Source organism: Megalops cyprinoides, chromosome 1 (genome assembly GCF_013368585.1).
Source record: "Megalops cyprinoides isolate fMegCyp1 chromosome 1, fMegCyp1.pri, whole genome shotgun sequence".
Lineage (NCBI taxonomy): Eukaryota > Metazoa > Chordata > Actinopteri > Elopiformes > Megalopidae > Megalops > Megalops cyprinoides.
Window position 1 is genome coordinate 40,605,862 of NC_050583.1, and position 19,490 is coordinate 40,625,351.

Sequence of the window (19,490 nt, forward strand, 5' to 3'; positions counted from 1 at the left end):
ACATGTATGACCTAGCTAGCTACCTTGGTGGTTAGTCTGTAAAACAAATTACGGCTCTGATGCGGGGAGTTGAAATCAATAAGATTTAGCAATCTATACCGTTGCCATGCCCATCGGCTTTTTCCACACTAAATGTCAACGAGAGTTGTATAGACCGGCAATTTTGACGCACGGGAACTGGAGAAGCTATGAGGATTGTGAGAATGCTGTTAGTTAGTTAGTTAGTTAGTTAGTTAGTTAGTTAGTTAGTTGACCACAAATTGGGGATAAATACATCGTCTTCAGTTTTTTTGTTTAAGGGTGTTGTTGTATTCATCGATATGATGGCTGTTACCGAAGGAATGGACGACACAGCCCAAGGACTGGATAGCCAAACGATTGACTTGGGAGCTACCGGCCGGCGTAATCGACCGTGTTCTAGACAGAGAGATGAACGAGTACTGGCTGTGAAGTCGGCGATCTTGATGTGGTTAGGACCATACGAGCCTATTATCGCCTACCTACAGTCAGTGTTAGTGTGGGAAAGACCTCTCCACAGCGTGTTCCTTTACATAGCTGTAAACGCTGTGTTCTGGTAAGTTTTCCGTAACGTTTTGGGCCCACCATGCAATATGTTTATCTTTTGAAATAACTGATAGCAGGCGTTCGCATGCCTTTGGTGGTTAGCTATATAGCTATGGCAGTAGGTAGCGAGCCAGGTTTAAAGAAATTATTTTTAACCCATAGTTTAGATAGCTGTGTTGATAGGGATGCAGAACATAATTAGGGGACCCTAGAACAAAAGTCATCATGCACGCAATCAACCGTTGGGTAGAAACTGTAAGCCGATGAACCACTGGCACTTCTTGGGTCACTGCACAGTAGGCTACTCTGTAATCGTTCACATGATCGGTTGTCTGTCCTCGGTTGTCTAGCAAATGTGCAAAAATTCTATGAGCGCGTAACCTTGGTAGTTACTGTAAGTCAGCAGTCAGAGATATCTGAGACATGCTATATCTCCCCCGTAAACATAATATATTATTTACAAATGCAACAGGTAAGTCACAAGTATCTGTAGGCAGACGCATTCTAGGAAGTGGAAGGTGACTGCTTTGCTAGTCAACATAAACGACATTTGTATATCACATGCTCCACTGCATTTCGAGTACCTGGACGATTGGAAATTCACTCATGCCTTGTGTTGATTAACCCATTTTCTGGATGAATCAGACTATTTTGTATTTGTTAACGTGAAGGGAAAGTATTGAGCTAATCCTTTTGAACATGTTTTGTATTCACTTGAGCAAGGGTGTGCAAAGTTGTGAAGCTGATTTGTGGAAAGCTGCACTTCCAAACGGTAAAAAGATAAAAAATCAAATTTCAAACAATATGAGTGAGATGGCTTTTAAGGTTCAGTGGTGGCTGCTGGAGTGTAATCTGAGTTGAGATGCTTTCTCAGTGCTGAGCAGCTAGTTTAGTGTAAAGGACAAGAGCCCATTCCTTCCTCTCACGCATCACTTTGTCCATGGAGCCTGAGGCCTATGTGAAAGACAGGGCAGGTTAGAGAATGGCATGCCTACAAAGCTCAGGCATGCACACTTAATTTGATTGACCAAGGGTGACTTCTATTCCTGTCGTTTTGTGCTCAGTACCAGAACCGTTCAGAGCGCAGTTACGTGAAGCAAGATTAGAAGTCTATTACTAGAGCCAGTACTGCTGTCAAAGCAGCAGTAAAACACGTAAATATCAAAAATGCAAATGAAATTCATTTTGGCGCTAAAGTGCTGTTAGTCATAATCGTGGTTGAGGATGCCTGCTACATCTTTTTTCTTTCTCAAATTAAGTTTTGAAGTGTGATGCCATTTTAGCTTTGAAATAGTTTGTGGAGTGTTGTTGAGGAACAATGTATTCTTGTTATCACATGGCTCTCAGTGATGCTGAAGTCTTTTGCTCTTACAGACATTCATAGTCAGACTGATAAGCAATCAGTCAGTCAGAATTGGCTATCAGATAATGCCCGATAATGATTACTTAAGTCTTCCTTTTTATTTGGCTGTCGTTTGTATGTTAGCCTATAGGAAGTGTGGGTTTGCCAAATTAAAATTAGTTTGGAACAAGCTGCGAGTGACATTGTCCAGAGGCTTTGCAGTATGTATAACAGCTTGTATTGTCTCACTGCAGTAGTAGTATGAAAATAATTGCATCCGATTTTCTGTTTTTGGTTACATGGAAACTTGTGTACTATTTGTGCAGGATACAGTATGTCATTAACAATGGCCTTGAGAATATCAGGTGTTGTGTATGCAAAGTAAGAGGAAACACATGTGATTGAGATGATACAGTCTCTCTCTCACACCCACATACACACAGGAATGTGATTAAATGATAGCAGTCTGAATGCGTGTGCCATGTACAGTTGTGGGGAAATTGGCTTCATCTCAATTCTGTCACTCCAGAGCTGTGTGGGTAAAGATACTCAGTGTATGTGGTAGAAAGTGCATCGTGTGTCCCGAAGATATGCTCAGACGCCTACAAACATGACTCTGCAACACTGCACAAGCAAGTGTTACTTGCATACTTGTGAATACATCAAAATGTTGGGTGGTGGACTGTGGGTATGTAGAAAAGGTAGTAGGGAAAAAAGAAATTTCTTTAGAAAAGGAAGTATACACTTTTCACTGCTTGTTCATGGTTAATTAAAATACACTCTCTCAAGTTGCTTAATTCTGCTTTGCAAGTTTAATTCTGTTTTCCATTATTAATCTGAAAAGCCTTATTAAGCTGTTTTCGGATCACTGCCAGCAAAGAGCCATTGAGAAGCAAGGACTTGGTGGCAGACAAAGGGACCGTGTCCACAGCTGTTTTATGATTTTGGTGTTACTCTCCTCCTCCAGGTTCTTTGCCCTGAGCTCTCTGCGCATGCTGTTCCTGCTGTCTGCCGGCCTTGCTTCAGCAGTGTGTGCTGACACCTGGAGGAACAGAACCTGGCCCGAGATCATAAGTGAGGCAGCTGTCCCACTCTACTTCCCTCTCTCACCGATAATGTAGTGGATGAGTGTGCATTGGAGCACAGCCTCATTTGCTCCTTCTATCAGTGTTGCAGTATTTGCCTGCTCAGGTAGCAGAATCGCAGTTTGGATGATATAAGACATCAAAATTGGGTTCTAAGATTGCTGTACATTTTAAATGTTGATGTGGCTCGTCCTTATTTTCATTGAACCAGGTGTAATCTACTAATCTACTATTCTATTGGCAAAGGTATTCTGATACATTTCCACCAAATCAAATGCTCAGTGTTTAGCAGTAGCTGCTGTTTCCTACTCAGTAAAATTGGAATGTTTGTAGTCAGTGTTACCTGACCCACAAAACAGTGCAACAATGAGCCTCTCGCCAGGTTATTAATGGACCTCAGATGGTTTCTTGCTCTTGCTAACGTTTTAATTTGGAAGATGGTCTTGCATCCCAAGCAGTGGCATTTATGAACTTGATGCTTCATACTTTGCACTGATCCATCCAACATGGCAGTTTGTCTGGATTTGCAACAGATTCAATAGGTTAAAGAAAAGGAAGTGCAGTCATTGGGTCCTTGAGTACCACTGAATGGGCAATTGTGCATTGTGAGGGGAAAAACAACTCATTTATGCAAATGGCTCATCCAGGATCCCCCCATTTATTGCACCTTAAGTATAAAAGCCTGACAGAACAGATGATGTACCTTCTACATGTCAAGGCTACAGAGGTGATTCCCCTGTGTATTCCTCTCAACCATCTCCTCTTACCCATGTATTCTCCCCACAGTGCCTGTAATGCTACACTACTACACAGAATGTGCCTGATGAAGAGAGGTCCTTTTGTTTAGTATCTTGGGCTCTGCGCACTATTCAGGGCTCAGTCATTGTGTTCTTCTATGAATGGCATTTAATATTGAGACATTCTGTGGTTAATGTCTCTCATGAACTTCAGCAAAAGCTTATTTCTCACAGATGATCCACTTTTCACTTAATACCAGGTATGAGGCTGTTTCAGATTATCAAATTGTCTGTATCAATGTTACTGAATTTCTCAAATTTTGTATCAATGGCTGATTCATTTCTTTCCTTTCACAGTAAAGCAGCGAGATGAAGAAAAAAGGTATGTCCTTAAAGTTGAATTTGGTGTCTGTGATTCAGAAAGAAAGTTTGTGCGTTTAGTAAAGCTGGAGGAGTTAAACACTTGGGGTAGCCAATGGTCCTGGTAGACCCAGTCATTACTGAGTCATTTGAGTTATCAGGCTGGAAACAATTACAGACACATTTCTTATCAGTCAGAAAGTGGAGATGTGTTTATCATTGTTAAAATTTAGCAGCTTTTTTTCTGGCTGACTTAAAGGCAGTTCACCCAAGAAGTCCCCTTATAATGTTATTGTATTGTTCATTTTGTATGACATCAGTTCATCGGCCACATTGGAAATGGGTTGTTTTATGATGATAATTTCATTGGATTGCCTGTGTTCCTCCTGTCCAGCAGCAGGGGCATGGTCAACCCAGGGATTCTGAGTGTTCCGGAACTTTGTGAGCAATTGGCTGAGGCATGGGTCACCACATCATCATTCACACAGAACCTTGTGCGACTCAGATGGCACAGCCCGGGAAAGGTGGGGCTCCTTCCTCCATTTGTTACAGTCTCCTTTGATGTCTCCTTTCTGTTGTTTTTGGAGGTACATTAAAGATATATTGTAGCTTCAGTTCTAGTTTTTTGTAAAGTGTTGCCTGGCTTTACATATGTTACTAGATGTGTTAGGTTCCCTGTAGGTCTACAGTGTAACAAGCAAACTGATAGCTTATTGATCTAGTCAGGAGTAGGAATTTCAGTGGTAACCGTTACACCCTTCAGACCCTGCTGCTGCCATGTATGGTGGCCCTTCTTAATGTCCCCCATAAAGCAGTCATAGTTTAAATCAGTCAGCATGAGCAAACAAGTGATTTGCATTGCTTTAACAGCACAACAGTGACAGCTTCTGTTCTAAAATTCTGATGTGTGATATTTGCTTTGCTCAGTTTTGTCTCCTGGTCTGCGGTTTCTTCACCCCTATGGCAATGCTGGGATGTTACATTCCAGGTCTGGTGCTCTCCTACGCTGTGAGTAAGTACAACTAGCTTCTGAAGGGGAAACAAATCCTGTGTTCTGTTTAAAAAAATGCATGGAGCAGACTCGATGCAGCAGCCACACCCTTGACTGCATTGATTACAGCCAAGGGAAGGCAGTGAGCTAAGGAGGTCAGTCCAAGCCTGTCGATCCTGCTCCAGCTAAGCCTCCTCTTGACCCACTGTAAAACTGGGGCAATTTGGCGAGACACATCTCCGGAGCCTTTGCCATCTGAAATCAAAGTAATGAATGAGGAATTTCTCCTTCCCCTTTCATGTCTGATTTTCTGTAAGCTCCCTTTATACGGGTAGAAAGAGAGCACTCTGTCAGGATGGATCTGCCTCCATTACACCAGGCAGTTAAGGAGATGTAGCCCTGGCTTTGCATGGCACTGACAGCTGCACGTGGATATTATTACTGTGATTGTTCATTTACATTTCGTCTGGGTCGTCGCAGAGCTAACTCCATAATTCCATGCACCAACTGTGCCCTTGAAGTGCCTGTAATGATCTTTATTCTCTTCATTCCTCCCCCGAATATCTTTTTATCTATCACCCCCTCCTCCCTGCTAACACCACCACCCCAGTGCTGGCAGGGTTGCTATGCCCTCTGGCGATGTACCACAGGGTGTGGCAGCGGCTACTGGTGCATCTGGAGCCAGCCCTGCAGTGGCTGGACTTCAGCATTAGTGGCTATATGTCATCTCAGCCCAAGGAGAGTCATTGTGAGTACCAAGCCTGGCCCACACCCCATGAGTGCTATGTGTGTCACTAAATGTCCTTTTGTGAAACCTCAACATTTAAACAAAAAACAAACTTTAGCTCCTGCTTTTCAGGGATGTTCTCATTTAGGTTAGAGAATGAGAAAAGCTTATTAAAAAAGTATTACATATTCATCATGTAACATTATCTTATTTCTGAATAAGTATAAGGCAATTCTACCTCACCTTCCCATATGCATATATAAGCACTAAGGGATTGGTGGGTATACTGCAGGCTGTCTTCAATGGCATTTTTATTGGCCTGCAAAGCATATTGCCCAGTGAGCAGCTTAGCAACAGGCTGTCACAGTGGGGAACGGTGGAAAAAAATCATCCACTCTTCCTTCCCCTTAGTCAATCAGTTCCAAGGCACTGACCTTTTGACCTGTGTGTTTGTGCAGCTGTAGTCCTGCACCAGCCTGTCAGGCATGCTTACCCAACCAATGGCAGTGACAGCGAGGAAGAGCTATCCACCCTCTGTCCAAAGGTATTAAAATGCTGAAGATAGCATCCCTTCATTCATTTCATACATACCTGGAGGATCTGGATTCACTTGTTTGTAAAGAACAAACTGAGAGCTGACTGATTGATTATAATGCATTTGTGTTCTTAGAATGAACAAGTGTGCGACACTTTTTCTCTAATTGTGAGTTGAAAAGTGAACCTCATTGACTTCCTGTTTATCTAAGAACAGTGAAGAAGAAAATTTCCCTATTTCCCCAGCTATTAAGTGAGGAGTCATGGTGCTTAATTATGATAAGTGTGTTCAATGTGAAACACCTCTCCTTTTTTTTCCCCCACTGTAGTTGGATGATGCTGCAATGGCAAAGGAGTTGGCAATCACAGACTCTGAGCACTCTGATGCTGAGGTCTCACACACTGACAATGGGACCTTAAACTTGTCAAGAGGTCAGAGTCCACTCACAGAGGATTCAGAAGGTGAGTGCCAGAGGGTTTGGTTTATACGGCAGATCTCCTCTTTTCCATCTGTATACCTCAAGTGTACAGCTGCCTTTCATTAAATGCACCGCTAAACCTTTCCTCCCCAGATTTGGATCGGCACAGCAACCCAGAGGAGTCCTTTGCTTGTGACCTCCCTAACGTCCCCTCCATCAAGCCTGAGGCCATACTGATGGGCAATGATGATGATACCAGCATTGGGCTTCAGAGTCCGGGCTCTTCCAGCTCTCACAGTCCCAGTAACATGCTCCTGGACTTGGACCAGGAAATCATAGACCCTAAGCAGTCCAGCTCTGACCAGGAGAGTGAGGACTTTGAGGTGCTGGATCAGTCAAAGCTAAGCCAGATGGATCCCTTAGTAGGGTCCGGGCAGGGAAGAAGCCTTGGGCAACACCAGCAGCATAGCAACCAAGAGACCGGCTTCCTGTCCAACCTACAGAGGAAGACTCAGTAAGGCTCAGCCTTGTCTGCATCATGTCCATTTCTGAATATGGGACACACTTGTGAATGAGGGTGTGGGCCTGTGAAACTGTAAATCAGCAACCTAAACACTCTTTGCAGGTACTGTCAGTATCACTGTGACATACTCTTACTGCTTTCATTTGCTTTTAATTTTGAAGTTATTTCTTCCTCTTCAGTCTCTTCACATAAGAGATATCTGTGTTTTTTAACCCTGATGTTGATGTCGTCAATTAATTTACTAAATAAAAGCTCATGCTATTTGCTTATACATTCCAGTAGAGGAGTGTAAATTAGATATCAAAAAAGCCAGCACAAATACAACAAAATTAGGAAAAACTTTCAAAGAGGATGTTAAAAACAAAGCAGATATGCAAAGAGAGAGATGAGTGAGTCCATATGTGGTATTCTGTTACACTGTAGTAACAGGTGTGTCTTTTCTTTAAGTGATTACAAGAAAAAAAATCTTTTTTTTTTTCTTAGGGAACTTACAGAGGAAGTTTTTTTAGGGAAAAACATCTATTACCTCAATGTCATAGCTGCCCGAGAGACACCCTTGTGACACCTACTGCAGCCACAATCCATTCATTGGAGGCTGCTTCTGCACACTATCTTTGTGCATGGTTGTGCATGCTTTCTGATGAACAGGACACACTCCCAACAATGTTTTTAGAACATTTTCTGAAAAAAACTGTGAAACCTAACTTGACTGACAAATTGCAGTATCAAAATCCATAAATTCTTGTCAAAAATAATAGCAGCTCATTGCTTTTGTGGATTACTCATTCTCTGTAGCCACAGTATAGACAGAAGAACCAGCTGCTTTCTGAGTCAGTTGTCTGTACAGTTCAGTGGTCCATTCTAAGCATTATTTTTTCATTCTCTATTTAAAGGTTTGTTGGTCAACTTCTTGCCTAATGAATATTCATAAAACCTTTGTCTATGAGACAATATAATATTTGGGATCTTTTGGAACTTTTTGGGATCCCCCTCGCTATATGGGACTTAATTCCTTTTGGAATTTTTGTTTTTCTGTCTTTCAGTCCTGTTTCTGTGTGTGCTTATGTGTTTTAGACACAGTAAAAATGTTTTCTCAGTAACTGGTTGTGAAGGTTTGTGGTGTGAAAAAATGTATAATAAAATCTAAATATCATAATGCCTTGCATTTTTCCAATGTGATACAAATGGGTGCAGGTGAGTTGCTACTGATAGTACCATAATGATATGTTATATTATTATCATAAGACAGTGCCACCTACCCAGACAACTGAGTACACCTTCACCTCACCATGAGAGCATGTTTCCAGTTACTGTATGAAAGCTGTGCTATTCAGCTCACTGTTCACTGTCTGCATTGGTAGGAGTTGTTCTACATTGCCACGGCTCTCTGCTCTAAGACTTTTCAGTTTACACAGTTGTTTCAGATATTCCTTCAACCATATTCATGGAGTTGGCAACAGGGGCCGTTATGCTTTTGTGTTCTCTCTCTGTGGTACAGTGGTTCTCTAAAAAAAAGAAGTTTCTTGTCTCAACACAGCTGAGCATGCATGGAGACTTGACACCGGTACTGTCCACGTTAATCCCGAGTTTCAAGTGTTAAAAGTGAAGATCAGAAAGGCACCTGAGAGGTTTTTCAAAAAAAGCTGTTCTCCAAGTCAGCTCAGCAACTTGCACCAGAATCCAAAGAGAGAGACTTTACACATACATGCTCTTTCTTCCAAAGAAACCTCTTGATCCTCAAGTTGAAATTTTAAAGAAAAGTCCTCGCGGGAATATTACCTCTTGTGCGTTGACAATCTCCCATCCATCCACAAAGGCTGTCAAGTCCCTCAGTGTTAGTAAAACACACAGGCACCATCCTAACAATTTCTATTTCTCTGCGGTACATCAACATATTTATAAAATAAGACAAAATGCCACGACCCACCTTACTATTTGGAGACAATTGTGATAAAGACCTGTTACAGAAGGAAAAATGGCACCAAACAAAATAATTTCCCAAAATGAAAACGAACTTCTTAAATTTCACTCCTCCTTGAATTTTTCATGCTGTTGGTTTCGAGCGTGACGCAATCGAAAAGCGGAAATACCCACCATGCAGTACTGCCCGCGAAATTCGAGAAAAATATATTGGCTTCCTGCTGCTATGTGTGTTGCTGCGTACTGGTTAGCTAACTATCAAGGGTTTTAAATATAGAAATTTAAGAGCAATGACAACGACATTTGTGTAGTTACAATCCTGAAAGTACTCTTCCATCCAGAAACCGTCCCAAGTGACTGAATTAGCAATTGTGCTTTCTGCTCGTCAAAGTATCGAAATAAAAATTAACTGGTAATCTAACCAACCTGAGTAAAAGTTTTAGACTAAGACTAAGTAGATAGTTACTTTGTGTTGTGTCGAAATGAGTAAATCTAAAGACGTATCAGGTATGTGAATCCGATTTATACATTTAACGTCATTTGCCTAGCTAACTTAATATTAGTTCTTATTAGTCACGTAAGGTCTGACGTGGTTAGCTATTTAACTAGATATATCAAACAGTTTAACTCTGGTTTAGCAAGCTAGCCAGCCGTGTCAATATTCCTCACTGCGTATTCAGAAAGGATATTAAACTTGTCATATTTTCATTACCATTTTCCGAAAAGTTTCCATTAACCATTTTGCAAGCCTTATATATAACATCAGCCTGCAATTAGTTACAGTTCCCGTCTCCTAAGCGCAGGAATTGATAGCTTTACTTATTGGAAATGCATTTAATAGGCATGCTAAAATTATATTTGAAGGTTCAATATGACTGACTAGTTTGTAGTACTTTTCTGTTGTGATTTGCAGGTGTTTCTCTTATTCTCGATTACTTGAATGAACAAAACCGACCGTACAGCGCACAGGACGTCTTCGGGAATTTGCAGAAACAACATGGCTTGGGAAAGACGGTAAACGGACACCTGCCGTTTTTTTTACGATATTAGTTAGTTTGTCATATTAGTTTTTGACGATATTAATACCACAGTATTAAGATCATCTCTTAAATCCATAGGCGGTCGTTAAGGCTTTGGAGCTATTGGCGCAACAAGGAAAAATTAAAGAGAAGATCTATGGCAAGCAGAAAATATATTTTGCTGATCAGGTGAGTTTTTAATGATTTTAATGAATTTGTATTTACTATATGATATATGTATTTAGGGCCAAATAAAAAAAAATAATAATTTGTTGAACTCTACCTCCCCATCCAAAGTCCCAGTTTACAGATGTGAGTGACACAGAACTGAAAGGTATGGACAGTCGGATCTCTGAATTAAACACCCAGGTTCAGGCTATCGCACAAAGCTGTCGACAGTTGGATTCAGGTGAGTGGCTCCTGGTTTAACCAGTTGCCAGCTGCCTGGCGTTTTTTAATAGTAGCTTTCTGCTTGTTTCAGCTGCATGAAAGTGCAAAAATCTAACGGAGTTGATTTCATTTATGATCATTTGGATGTGTGAAGTTATATACATTTTGTGTTGGTAGAAAGAGCCCATTACTTGTTTAAAACAGGTAGGTTATGGGCGGCAGTGTAGCATAGTGGTTAAGAAGCAGGACTCGTAACCAAAAGGTTGCTGGTTCGATCCCCGCTGGGACACTGCTGCTGTACCCTTGGGCAAGGTACTTAACCCACAATTGCCTCAGTAAATATCCAGCTGTATAAATGGATAACATTGTAAAGAACTGTAACCTATGTAAGTCGCTTTGGATAAAAGCGTCTGCCAAATGAACAAATGCAAATGTAAATGTAAATGTTATCGTGGGGAGCATTTGATACAGACTGCAATATTTACTTGCATTAATTACCTTTTTACAGTTTTTAAAGGTAGGCTATGCTTTGTCCAGGTTCACCCAGGTTCTCCTCACTTTGAGGAAACGGTGATTTAAAGTTAAAAATATAGCAAATTCTAACTGAAAACTGAGAGCTTAACGCTGATGAAAACATAACAAACCATGTAACGTAACACGCACTACATAGCATAAAAATAAGCTGCATGAAAGGGTTAAATATGAGCTGGCATGCATGGCTAAAGTTACAACAATGTTAAAGGTGGACCACAGTAAACAGCTTCACTTAAGAAAATAAAATGACAACAAGGCAAAGTGCAATGCACATGGGAAGCTAATTAGCTGCAAGTAACCATCAAATCTGTCCAAACATTTAAGGCAGCACAGTATCGATCTTTAAGACTGTACAGTGTTTGATGTCTTGCGATAAGCAGAATCGGAATCGATAAGCAGAATCGTAATCGATAAAATTCAAACGATACCCAACTCTAGTTACAAGGTACCGTCTTTGATAATACGTCCATTTCTGTGCAACATTAGAGACAATTGTAGAGGGTTGACCTTTGTCTGTGCCTGACTTGATCCTTCCCTTGATGCTTCTGACATAGAACTAAAAGAGCTCAATAGCGCTCTGACCACAAAGGAAATGGGGTCAGAAATCCAGGAGCTGAAGCAGGAGTGCACCGTGTACACGGAGAGACTGGAGAAGATCAAATCGGCTACTAACCACATTTCTCCTGAAGATAAAGAAAAGGTCAGAGCTACAGGTCCATAATGGCCGTCACTTCTACAATTTCTGTCAGGAGTCAAAGGTAACTTTGCATCAAAGGGCCTTTGCGTCTGTCCCTCAGGTTTATAAGGAGCAGAATCTGTATGTCAAGGAGTGGAGGAAGAGGAAGAGATTGGTAAGGATCCATTTTGTTACAGAGCGGAAAGGAGACTGTAGTTTCACCATTGGAGTTGGTGTTTGGGGGGGCTGCATTTGAAGGCCTCACTCTCATGCTTGCTCTGCTTCACCCAGGCATCAGATATGATGGGAGCCATTTTGGAGGGATACCCAAAAAGCAAGAAACAATTTTTGGTATGCTGATTAATATCTTTCCATAGGCGTCTTTCAGTCTATTGTCATAGTTTCTCTGTCATTTATTTTTAAAGCAGTCCAGTTGCAACAGGTGCAAGTACGCTGTATTTGAACTCATGCTTTGAACAAACAAGGAAAGCTGGTTGATATTTTCTTGGTGAACTGTGAAAACTGGATTGCGATACAGCTGCCAATTTCCAAACAATTCCTGAGGTTAATCTCTTGTAGGTCTCTTATTTAGCATTAATGATGCTGTCAGTCCTTTCTGGCATGCTGGTGAACATGCTCTGAAGATGTTCCTGCATTAGGGCATCCCATGAAGTCTCTACAGCATTCCCAGAATTCTGCTCATGTACATTGGTCACAGTTTGCTTCATTTTATCAACTTAAGTTGGATGACTGTTATGGCCACCTTAACATCCTTAGTACTTTATTGAGCAGATTAGGTCAGATAATATTGCTTCACCATGTATTTTCATCTGTTTTTGGTGAGTCTGTCTGACTGCTTTGTACATTTTCAGTTAGTAAACTTTATTTACTCCCGCTACAGGAAGAAGTTGGCATAGAGACAGATGAAGATTGTAAGGTGACAATGCCAAGTATCTGACTAAGAATGTAACTTTGGCAAGTATTGTACATCCAAACATCTCACTGTTTCAACAGAGAACTTTTGGCAACCAGTTCTTATATATTCTGATAAGTATGTAATGTACAGAGTATGAAGCTTTTGTCACTTTGTATTTGACAGCCAGTCTGTTTTGATGTTCATGGTGTATGATTTCTCTTATTTTAGAGATAAAATTATTATAATTGTGTAAATATTAGGGGGCTTGAATTTGCCAATACTTTATTTTCATTACAAATATCTGTACAAGAATATTGTCCTGCCCACAGTGTAACTATATAAAAACACTGCACTTTTTTCTACAACATGAACTTTTTCAATTACCTCTTCAAAACACAAGTAGGTGAAACCATCTATCAAATGTTACTCTAAAGTTTTCCCATAAAGCCACCTACAAAACCAACTTCTAAACATTAATTGTATTGTTAAAAATTCTCAGCTGTTGAAAATGTTATGATCACTCAAACAAATAAAAATTGCTGCATATATCTTGTGTGCATGTCTATACCATCAGTGTCACCACTGCATTAACAATGCTAGAATTGTTTGCCTCCTTTCTTTGTGCCAATAAAGTAGTAGTGCTCCAGTCAACAATAAAAAGGCACACATCTGACAATTTCCCAGTATCAGCTGAGTACCCCAGCATTAGATTTTTTTAACACCCAACTGTAGATTAAATTATTTCAAGTCATATGTATTTGACCTTTGAGTTATCTGCGCTTGGAGTGTCCTTGGAGAAAGAAATGTCATTGAAGCTGTATTTGCTAGTAAAAACAAAATTTATTTTTATTGAATTTAAATTCATTAGCTTAATTGTTGCTCTCCCCAACCTACCTGTGATTAAATATTTGTATGACCAACCTAAGGGTCACAGTAACAAAAAAGCAATACCCTGCCTCTTCAAGTTGATACTTTTACAACCGGTGTATAATGTCAAATTTACCATGATATGGTAAATGAGCCTTATTAAGACATTGTTCACTTGCAAAACTCTTATGTTTTCTGAATTCAGAAGCTTACACCCAGTGTGAGTTCCATCTTATACCATTCATGAGCTCAGTAAATATTTTATTTCTAAAGCAATATGTGTAAAAGCACAGACCCACTCATCTAAGGAACAAAGACCTTTTTTCTGTTATAATAGTAATTTCTTTGATTCTGTTCCATCCATGTTTAAGTGCCTCAGTCACACTCCACACCATTCTCACAAGACTATTTTCACTGGTTATATGGTCTTCATTTTCCCAGCATTGGTATGCTACTGGTGCTGTGCAGATAAATAGATCACCATATCCTCAGGATTGACTGAATGGATACAAAGGCACCCATACTGCAGAGTAATCCTAACCTTAGCCCTTAACCCCTAAACCCTAACCCTAACCTTAAAACCCCAATCCTAAAATGGCCACAGAGAGTGCTTACACTGCGAAAAACATTGGAACTAAACTTTTCTGTTCTCATGAGAGTTTGGGAATTTTTGGTCAAAGCATATTTGCATCTAGTTCCAGAAGACCCAAAGCTCAAGGTGGGTTTGCTGGTTTGCTACAGCAATGACAATACTTTCTGGCTCAAACAAAAACCAAGAACAAATAGATCTTTGCGATACAGGTAATAACCTGACCCTGTTCAAACTCATTAACAATAAACATCAATGAACATGGTTTTGATGGGATTTCTTGTAAAATTTAAAGATTTGGTTCAGATGGCAACTGATTCCTGTTCACCAGGAAGATCTGGCCTCATTTTCAGAAGTGTGTCATCCTTGACTTTGATCGCCTGAGTTGCCCACACCTCTGTGGGCTGCTGAAAAGGTTTTTGGTCATACTGGTTACACAGCAGATGGCGACGTTACTGTGGGATGGGCCAAAATAATGTAGGATTTTTTCCCACCCAAAATTCCTACTTCACTCTGCAGCTCCACCTCCATAAGAGAATTCAGGGGGTCCTGCCCAATCAGTAGGGCTGGCCCTTCAGCTGTTGAAGTAATCCCAGCACATACTCTCGCAGGGTCTGTAAGGAGACAAGGGACACTTTCCATCATCCAAAGCTTGTTCAGTATGAGACATTGCTGTGTTGCTCATTGTGGACTGTACTGCAGAATGAGTGATCATTGGTAGCCTGTTAAGCAGCTGTGAGGGTCTTGCAAAACCTGTGCTACATGGATTGATGACCATCAGTCAATTAAGAAAGGACAACATTCTATTCAATATCCACTCAACTTATGTTGTTGGCATACACTCAGCAGCAGCCCACTCATTGAGGCCAAAGGACAATTCATCTCAAATCCTAAATGGGGCTGTGTCAAAAATTGGTTCCTTGATATACAATGAAGTATCTCTGATGATCAACAGTCTTAGAGTATTTATTTCACATTCACCATACCGTCTCCAACTGTGTCATCAGCTACCTGGGGCTTGCAGTGTATTTCCAGCCAGCTGAAGATGCAAGCAGAGAGCTCCTGGAAGCTGGACACTGAGATGAAGGAGCTGAAGGACTGGAAGAGAGAGTCCATGATGTTCTGGAATATGCTGAACTTCACCTGGTCTGTCACCCCCTCATCCAGCTGCTGTGGATTGTCCTGGTATGCCTGGATGATGTGCTCATAATTTCTGAACAGAGTCAGAGAGACAGACAGAAGTCAAAGTCGCACACTTCTGCTGCTCTTAGAACAGATACCAACATCACAGCAGGGTGATGAGTTCTCATCCTGTGCTATTTATTCTGTTCTGCCTGTACCATAATGTTTCAAGCGGGTTCAAGACACAATAAGCTGTTTAAGTGCTATCTAAAATGTGTTTATTCTTTCATTGACAGAGACTGCATTGTCTTTTTAATGCTTCTATCTGTAACCATTGAACCAAATGCAAAAAAGATCCTAAAATCTGATTACATGATTGACTTGAGAGCTGTTTCTCTTAAGATTTGAATGTTTAAAGGTATAAGTATCAATCCATAGATCCTGTTATTTCTAAAACTCGATTCAAACGGAATTTTTCATTGTATGCCTGTCTACACAAGTGTCAGATTCAAGGCCGTGGTTGTCTTACTTTTTCATGATTTTCAGTGCCATCATTTTCTGTTGTAGCGTGGACACTTCCTCTTGTTGTTTCTTCCTCTCCGTGTGCATGAACTTGATGTAGTCAATAGCTGCACCAACCACACACAAAGCCATGCTTATGATTTTACACAACCCCATGATTAAAATAATTAGAAGTAAACATTTAACATTTTTGCTATAGTATTAAGCCAGAACAGAAGAGAAACAGGAAAATGATTCACTAAAAGTTTAGGATCAATTACTTTTCAGTAGGACGGTGGCCTTGCTGATTTTCTGTGACCCCACAGTGAAGTCTGACTGCTGCTGGAAGGTGGGGACAACTGACTGCAAGTCATCATAACCTTTCTGTATTGAAAAGATCACAATGAACAGTATCTTCCAACAGAGCAAGAAAACCTACAATGATGTAAAGGAAATGCCAGGTTGATATTACAACATCTATCCCTGTCTGATGATGTCCTTTTGAACCAAATTAACAGTTTTACATAGTAAGAGTATGACAGTTAGCAAACAAATCGCAAACCACTCTTGCACTCCATTTGAGCCAACTGCTTACCTTTATGGCGTCCCTACGTTTCTGTTCTGCCTGCGTGTGTGCCTTCCTCCTCCGGTCTTTGTAGGATTCCTTGCCAGATGTCTTCTGCCTGTAGTCACTGTCTTCATCATCATCATTTGGAGAACAACCATTGTCTGTCATACAATCAGCAACGGAGAGGTTACTCCAAGAAACTCCAAGGCTTTGCTCTTTTCCTTCCATGATGCCTGCATTCAATGGCACACTGTCACCCAGAATAGCAAATGCTGAGGACCAGGAAAGCTGGATATCTGTATCTATGAAGAAGGGGGGAGGAGTGGGTGAGACCACAGTTCAGCATTTACTTTCTTGTGATCTCAATCTGACCTATTTTATTTCATTGCTTTATGTTGTGGTTGATTTTCATTGGAAAGATGCAGTGATCATCTTGGCCAGCTCACAGAGATATAAAATGACTGGAAAATGACTGGACAAGCTTGTTCAACTGCAAAGATGATTTTAGTTATGGGAAAGGCCATGACCTATTTACAGAGATCTTGAACGCACACCTGAAATGGACAGTACATGTAAACATATCAAAAGGGTTATGTTTAAGACATATAAACCAGAAAGAAGAACTCACTGTAGATAAGCATCTTTAATTAGCACACATGCAGAAAAACAAGCTTCTTTCATTAACGGCTTGCACAAGATAACTGTCATAAAATCTAGGCTTATGTTGTAGAAGCATAATAATCCATAATGTTTTACAGAGGAGCTGAGTGGAGGTGAAGTCCAAAATTAATGCAAAAATATACCACAATCCTTATGGTTTAATTCACCTCCCTTTACCAACATTAAACATTCCTAAATCTATGCATGTCAGTCTTATCCCTAATCAGAATGTAATGTACTGTTCAATAAACCCTAATAAAACCCACATGACTGAAAACCAGGCCCAAAACTGGAAGACACTGCAGTAGATGGTACTTACTGTGGTCAAAGCAGTCGTCGCTGAAGACACCATCTGCTTGCTGGGCCATTTCAAGAACTGTCACAGATGGAAGCAAAGAGAAAATGTGAAGTCAAAGGAGGATGATACAGGCTTTGATTGTGGAAATTTCACTAGGGGGTGGTAACACCTATCCAAACAAATAATGGTATTACTGTTCTTCATTCAAAAGTAGTGGGTGGGCATTCAAACTGGGCAGTTATGCCCTACCTTTTCATTATGTGTGGCCTTTCAAAACTGAAGGATGTCCTACATTTCAGCTGTACTTCATTTTTGATCGAATCAGGCTTTGATGAACATGAACACAACATTACAAAGCAATTACATCTATCTAAAGTACAGATCAAACAGACAACAAATAAAATACTCAATCAAAGATTCAACTTTTACCATTTAAATCTGGGTAGATTCTAGGACAGTGTCTCTGATCCCTGGACCTGATGGTATACCCTGTATATTGTCTTTATACCAATAACTAATATCTAAAAAAGAACTAAAAGAAACATGATGATAATGACTTTATGCATCACATAAAAGCAACATAACACATTTGTCCATTTTTGTGCAATATATGCAGTTTCTACAGAGATAAAAACTGGCAAATTATTCCATTACCCCTGGAAAAGGCAATCAATAGAACTGTTTAACTTTGGGATAACATGAAAAAGACATCAGTTCATTCTCTTGTAGTATATTATATACACTGTGTAAATATGGATGATGCTTGTAAGATATAGGTGTGAGTGAACATTTTTTGAGAAATGTGATCAGCCTGATATTGAGTAGAATGAATAATCTCCAGTTATGGCTGGGTGATGATAAGTTTTGAAGTGAGCAGTGAAAAATAATGAATAATGTTTTAATGTATAAAACAATCTGCAATTGAAATTCTTGACTGAGCACTCCAGTGGAAGATGCAACAGTGTGGCTCTGTTGATGTTTCAACATATTTAAGTCAGCCGTGTTTTCTAGAGGGCAAAGAATTGCCAAAAAGCAATTACAAATATGCCATACAAGTAAACTAGACTATGTGTCAATAAAGAAATTCAAAAATATGACTTTAACAACCGTTGTCATAACATAAACGTAACAACACCATCTCTGCACAGTACAGTGTTCACACATGAGACATAAAGCCGTAATTATTGAAAAGAACATTGTGCCCAGATTTGATTTTCATTTTTTGGTTTTTGATTTTGACTGATAATCAAATCACCTTTCTTTCTTTATTTTTACTCTTTTCCCCATGATGGAATAATAGTAAGGATATTAAAACTATGAAAAAATACAAATGGAATCATGCAGTGACCAAAAAGTGTTAAGCAAATGAAAACTAGCTTTAAAGAATTCATGCATAGGCATCAATTTCACTGTTTATATTTGTTTAAGAAACAGGCATAACACCATTTAAGGTCTTTCAAACAAAATGTCTTTGAATGCATGTTTCCCATTATCTTAATCAGGTGTGTCCAAACTTTTGACTGGTACTGTAGGTCTATCATAAAGGCAGGTATAGTTAACAAAGATGTGCATGTTTAGGTTCATGCAAATGTATTCTTCTTAACACCACAGTGGTGGCAGCAGCAACAGCAGTAACAGGTAACATAGTGAACCGGAGTAGCCGTGATTTTTCATCACAATCTGGGTGGGGGGATACAGTGCTAACAGAATTAACACAAGTAGTGGCTTTATAATTATTCTTTTATTGCAACATATTTGACATTTTTCATGTACTGCACAAGAAAAATAAAACAATGTTTATAATATAACAAGTACATATAACAAAAACATTTTTGAGGGATATTTGTTCAGACACTGTTATTAAATATAGGATGATATGTATGACACATTCTTAAAGATATTTATATTCTTCAGTACCAAAGTACTCCCATGTATCTGGGAGCTATGTAAATATAATTAACACTCTTGAACTGAAACAAAAACAGCAAAATATACAACAGAGGGAATAAGAAATAAGGAATTGTTAATACTTTGTACTGTACTTTTTTACTTACATTTATAGTGAAGTTTTGAATGTGGCTTGGTAAAGTGTAAAAAGGTTTGTGAGTGTTGGGCCTAAGCAATGCTGTTATTTGTGCTTAATTAATT

At 39.8% G+C, this 19,490-nt stretch overlaps 3 protein-coding genes across 4 annotated transcripts; 2 read left to right on the top strand and 1 right to left on the bottom strand.

Annotated features, from left to right (window-relative positions):
- The first annotated feature begins 230 nt into the window (after nucleotides 1-230).
- retreg3 (reticulophagy regulator family member 3) lies at nucleotides 231-7,613 on the top strand. Of its 2 annotated transcripts, none has more exons than XM_036540861.1 (9): nucleotides 231-574; nucleotides 2,874-2,980; nucleotides 4,086-4,110; nucleotides 4,483-4,612; nucleotides 5,016-5,100; nucleotides 5,690-5,827; nucleotides 6,265-6,350; nucleotides 6,670-6,802; nucleotides 6,913-7,613. In XM_036540861.1, exons 1-9 carry the CDS (start codon nucleotides 321-323, stop codon nucleotides 7,275-7,277), a joined length of 1,323 nt encoding a protein of 440 aa, XP_036396754.1. In that variant the 5' UTR covers nucleotides 231-320; the 3' UTR covers nucleotides 7,278-7,613. The 2 variants fall into 2 exon arrangements, with proteins under 2 accessions (XP_036396754.1, XP_036396761.1); XM_036540868.1 differs by having other exon boundaries at nucleotides 4,486-4,612.
- Nucleotides 7,614-9,684: 2,071 nt separating this feature from the next.
- On the top strand, nucleotides 9,685-12,779 carry LOC118795001 (PSMC3 interacting protein). Its single transcript, XM_036553689.1, has 8 exons — nucleotides 9,685-9,709; nucleotides 10,116-10,216; nucleotides 10,321-10,410; nucleotides 10,519-10,630; nucleotides 11,700-11,845; nucleotides 11,943-11,996; nucleotides 12,113-12,172; nucleotides 12,723-12,779. Exons 1-8 carry the CDS (start codon nucleotides 9,685-9,687, stop codon nucleotides 12,777-12,779), a joined length of 645 nt encoding a protein of 214 aa, XP_036409582.1.
- Nucleotides 12,780-14,750: 1,971 nt separating this feature from the next.
- On the bottom strand, nucleotides 14,751-17,412 carry mlx (MAX dimerization protein MLX). The gene is made up of 6 exons (XM_036540912.1): nucleotides 17,364-17,412; nucleotides 16,412-16,545; nucleotides 16,098-16,200; nucleotides 15,845-15,944; nucleotides 15,205-15,406; nucleotides 14,751-14,807 (listed from the first exon to the last, which is right to left on the bottom strand). The coding sequence occupies exons 1-6, from the start codon at nucleotides 17,410-17,412 to the stop codon at nucleotides 14,751-14,753; spliced, it is 645 nt and encodes a 214-aa protein (XP_036396805.1).
- Nucleotides 17,413-19,490: the final 2,078 nt, after the last annotated feature.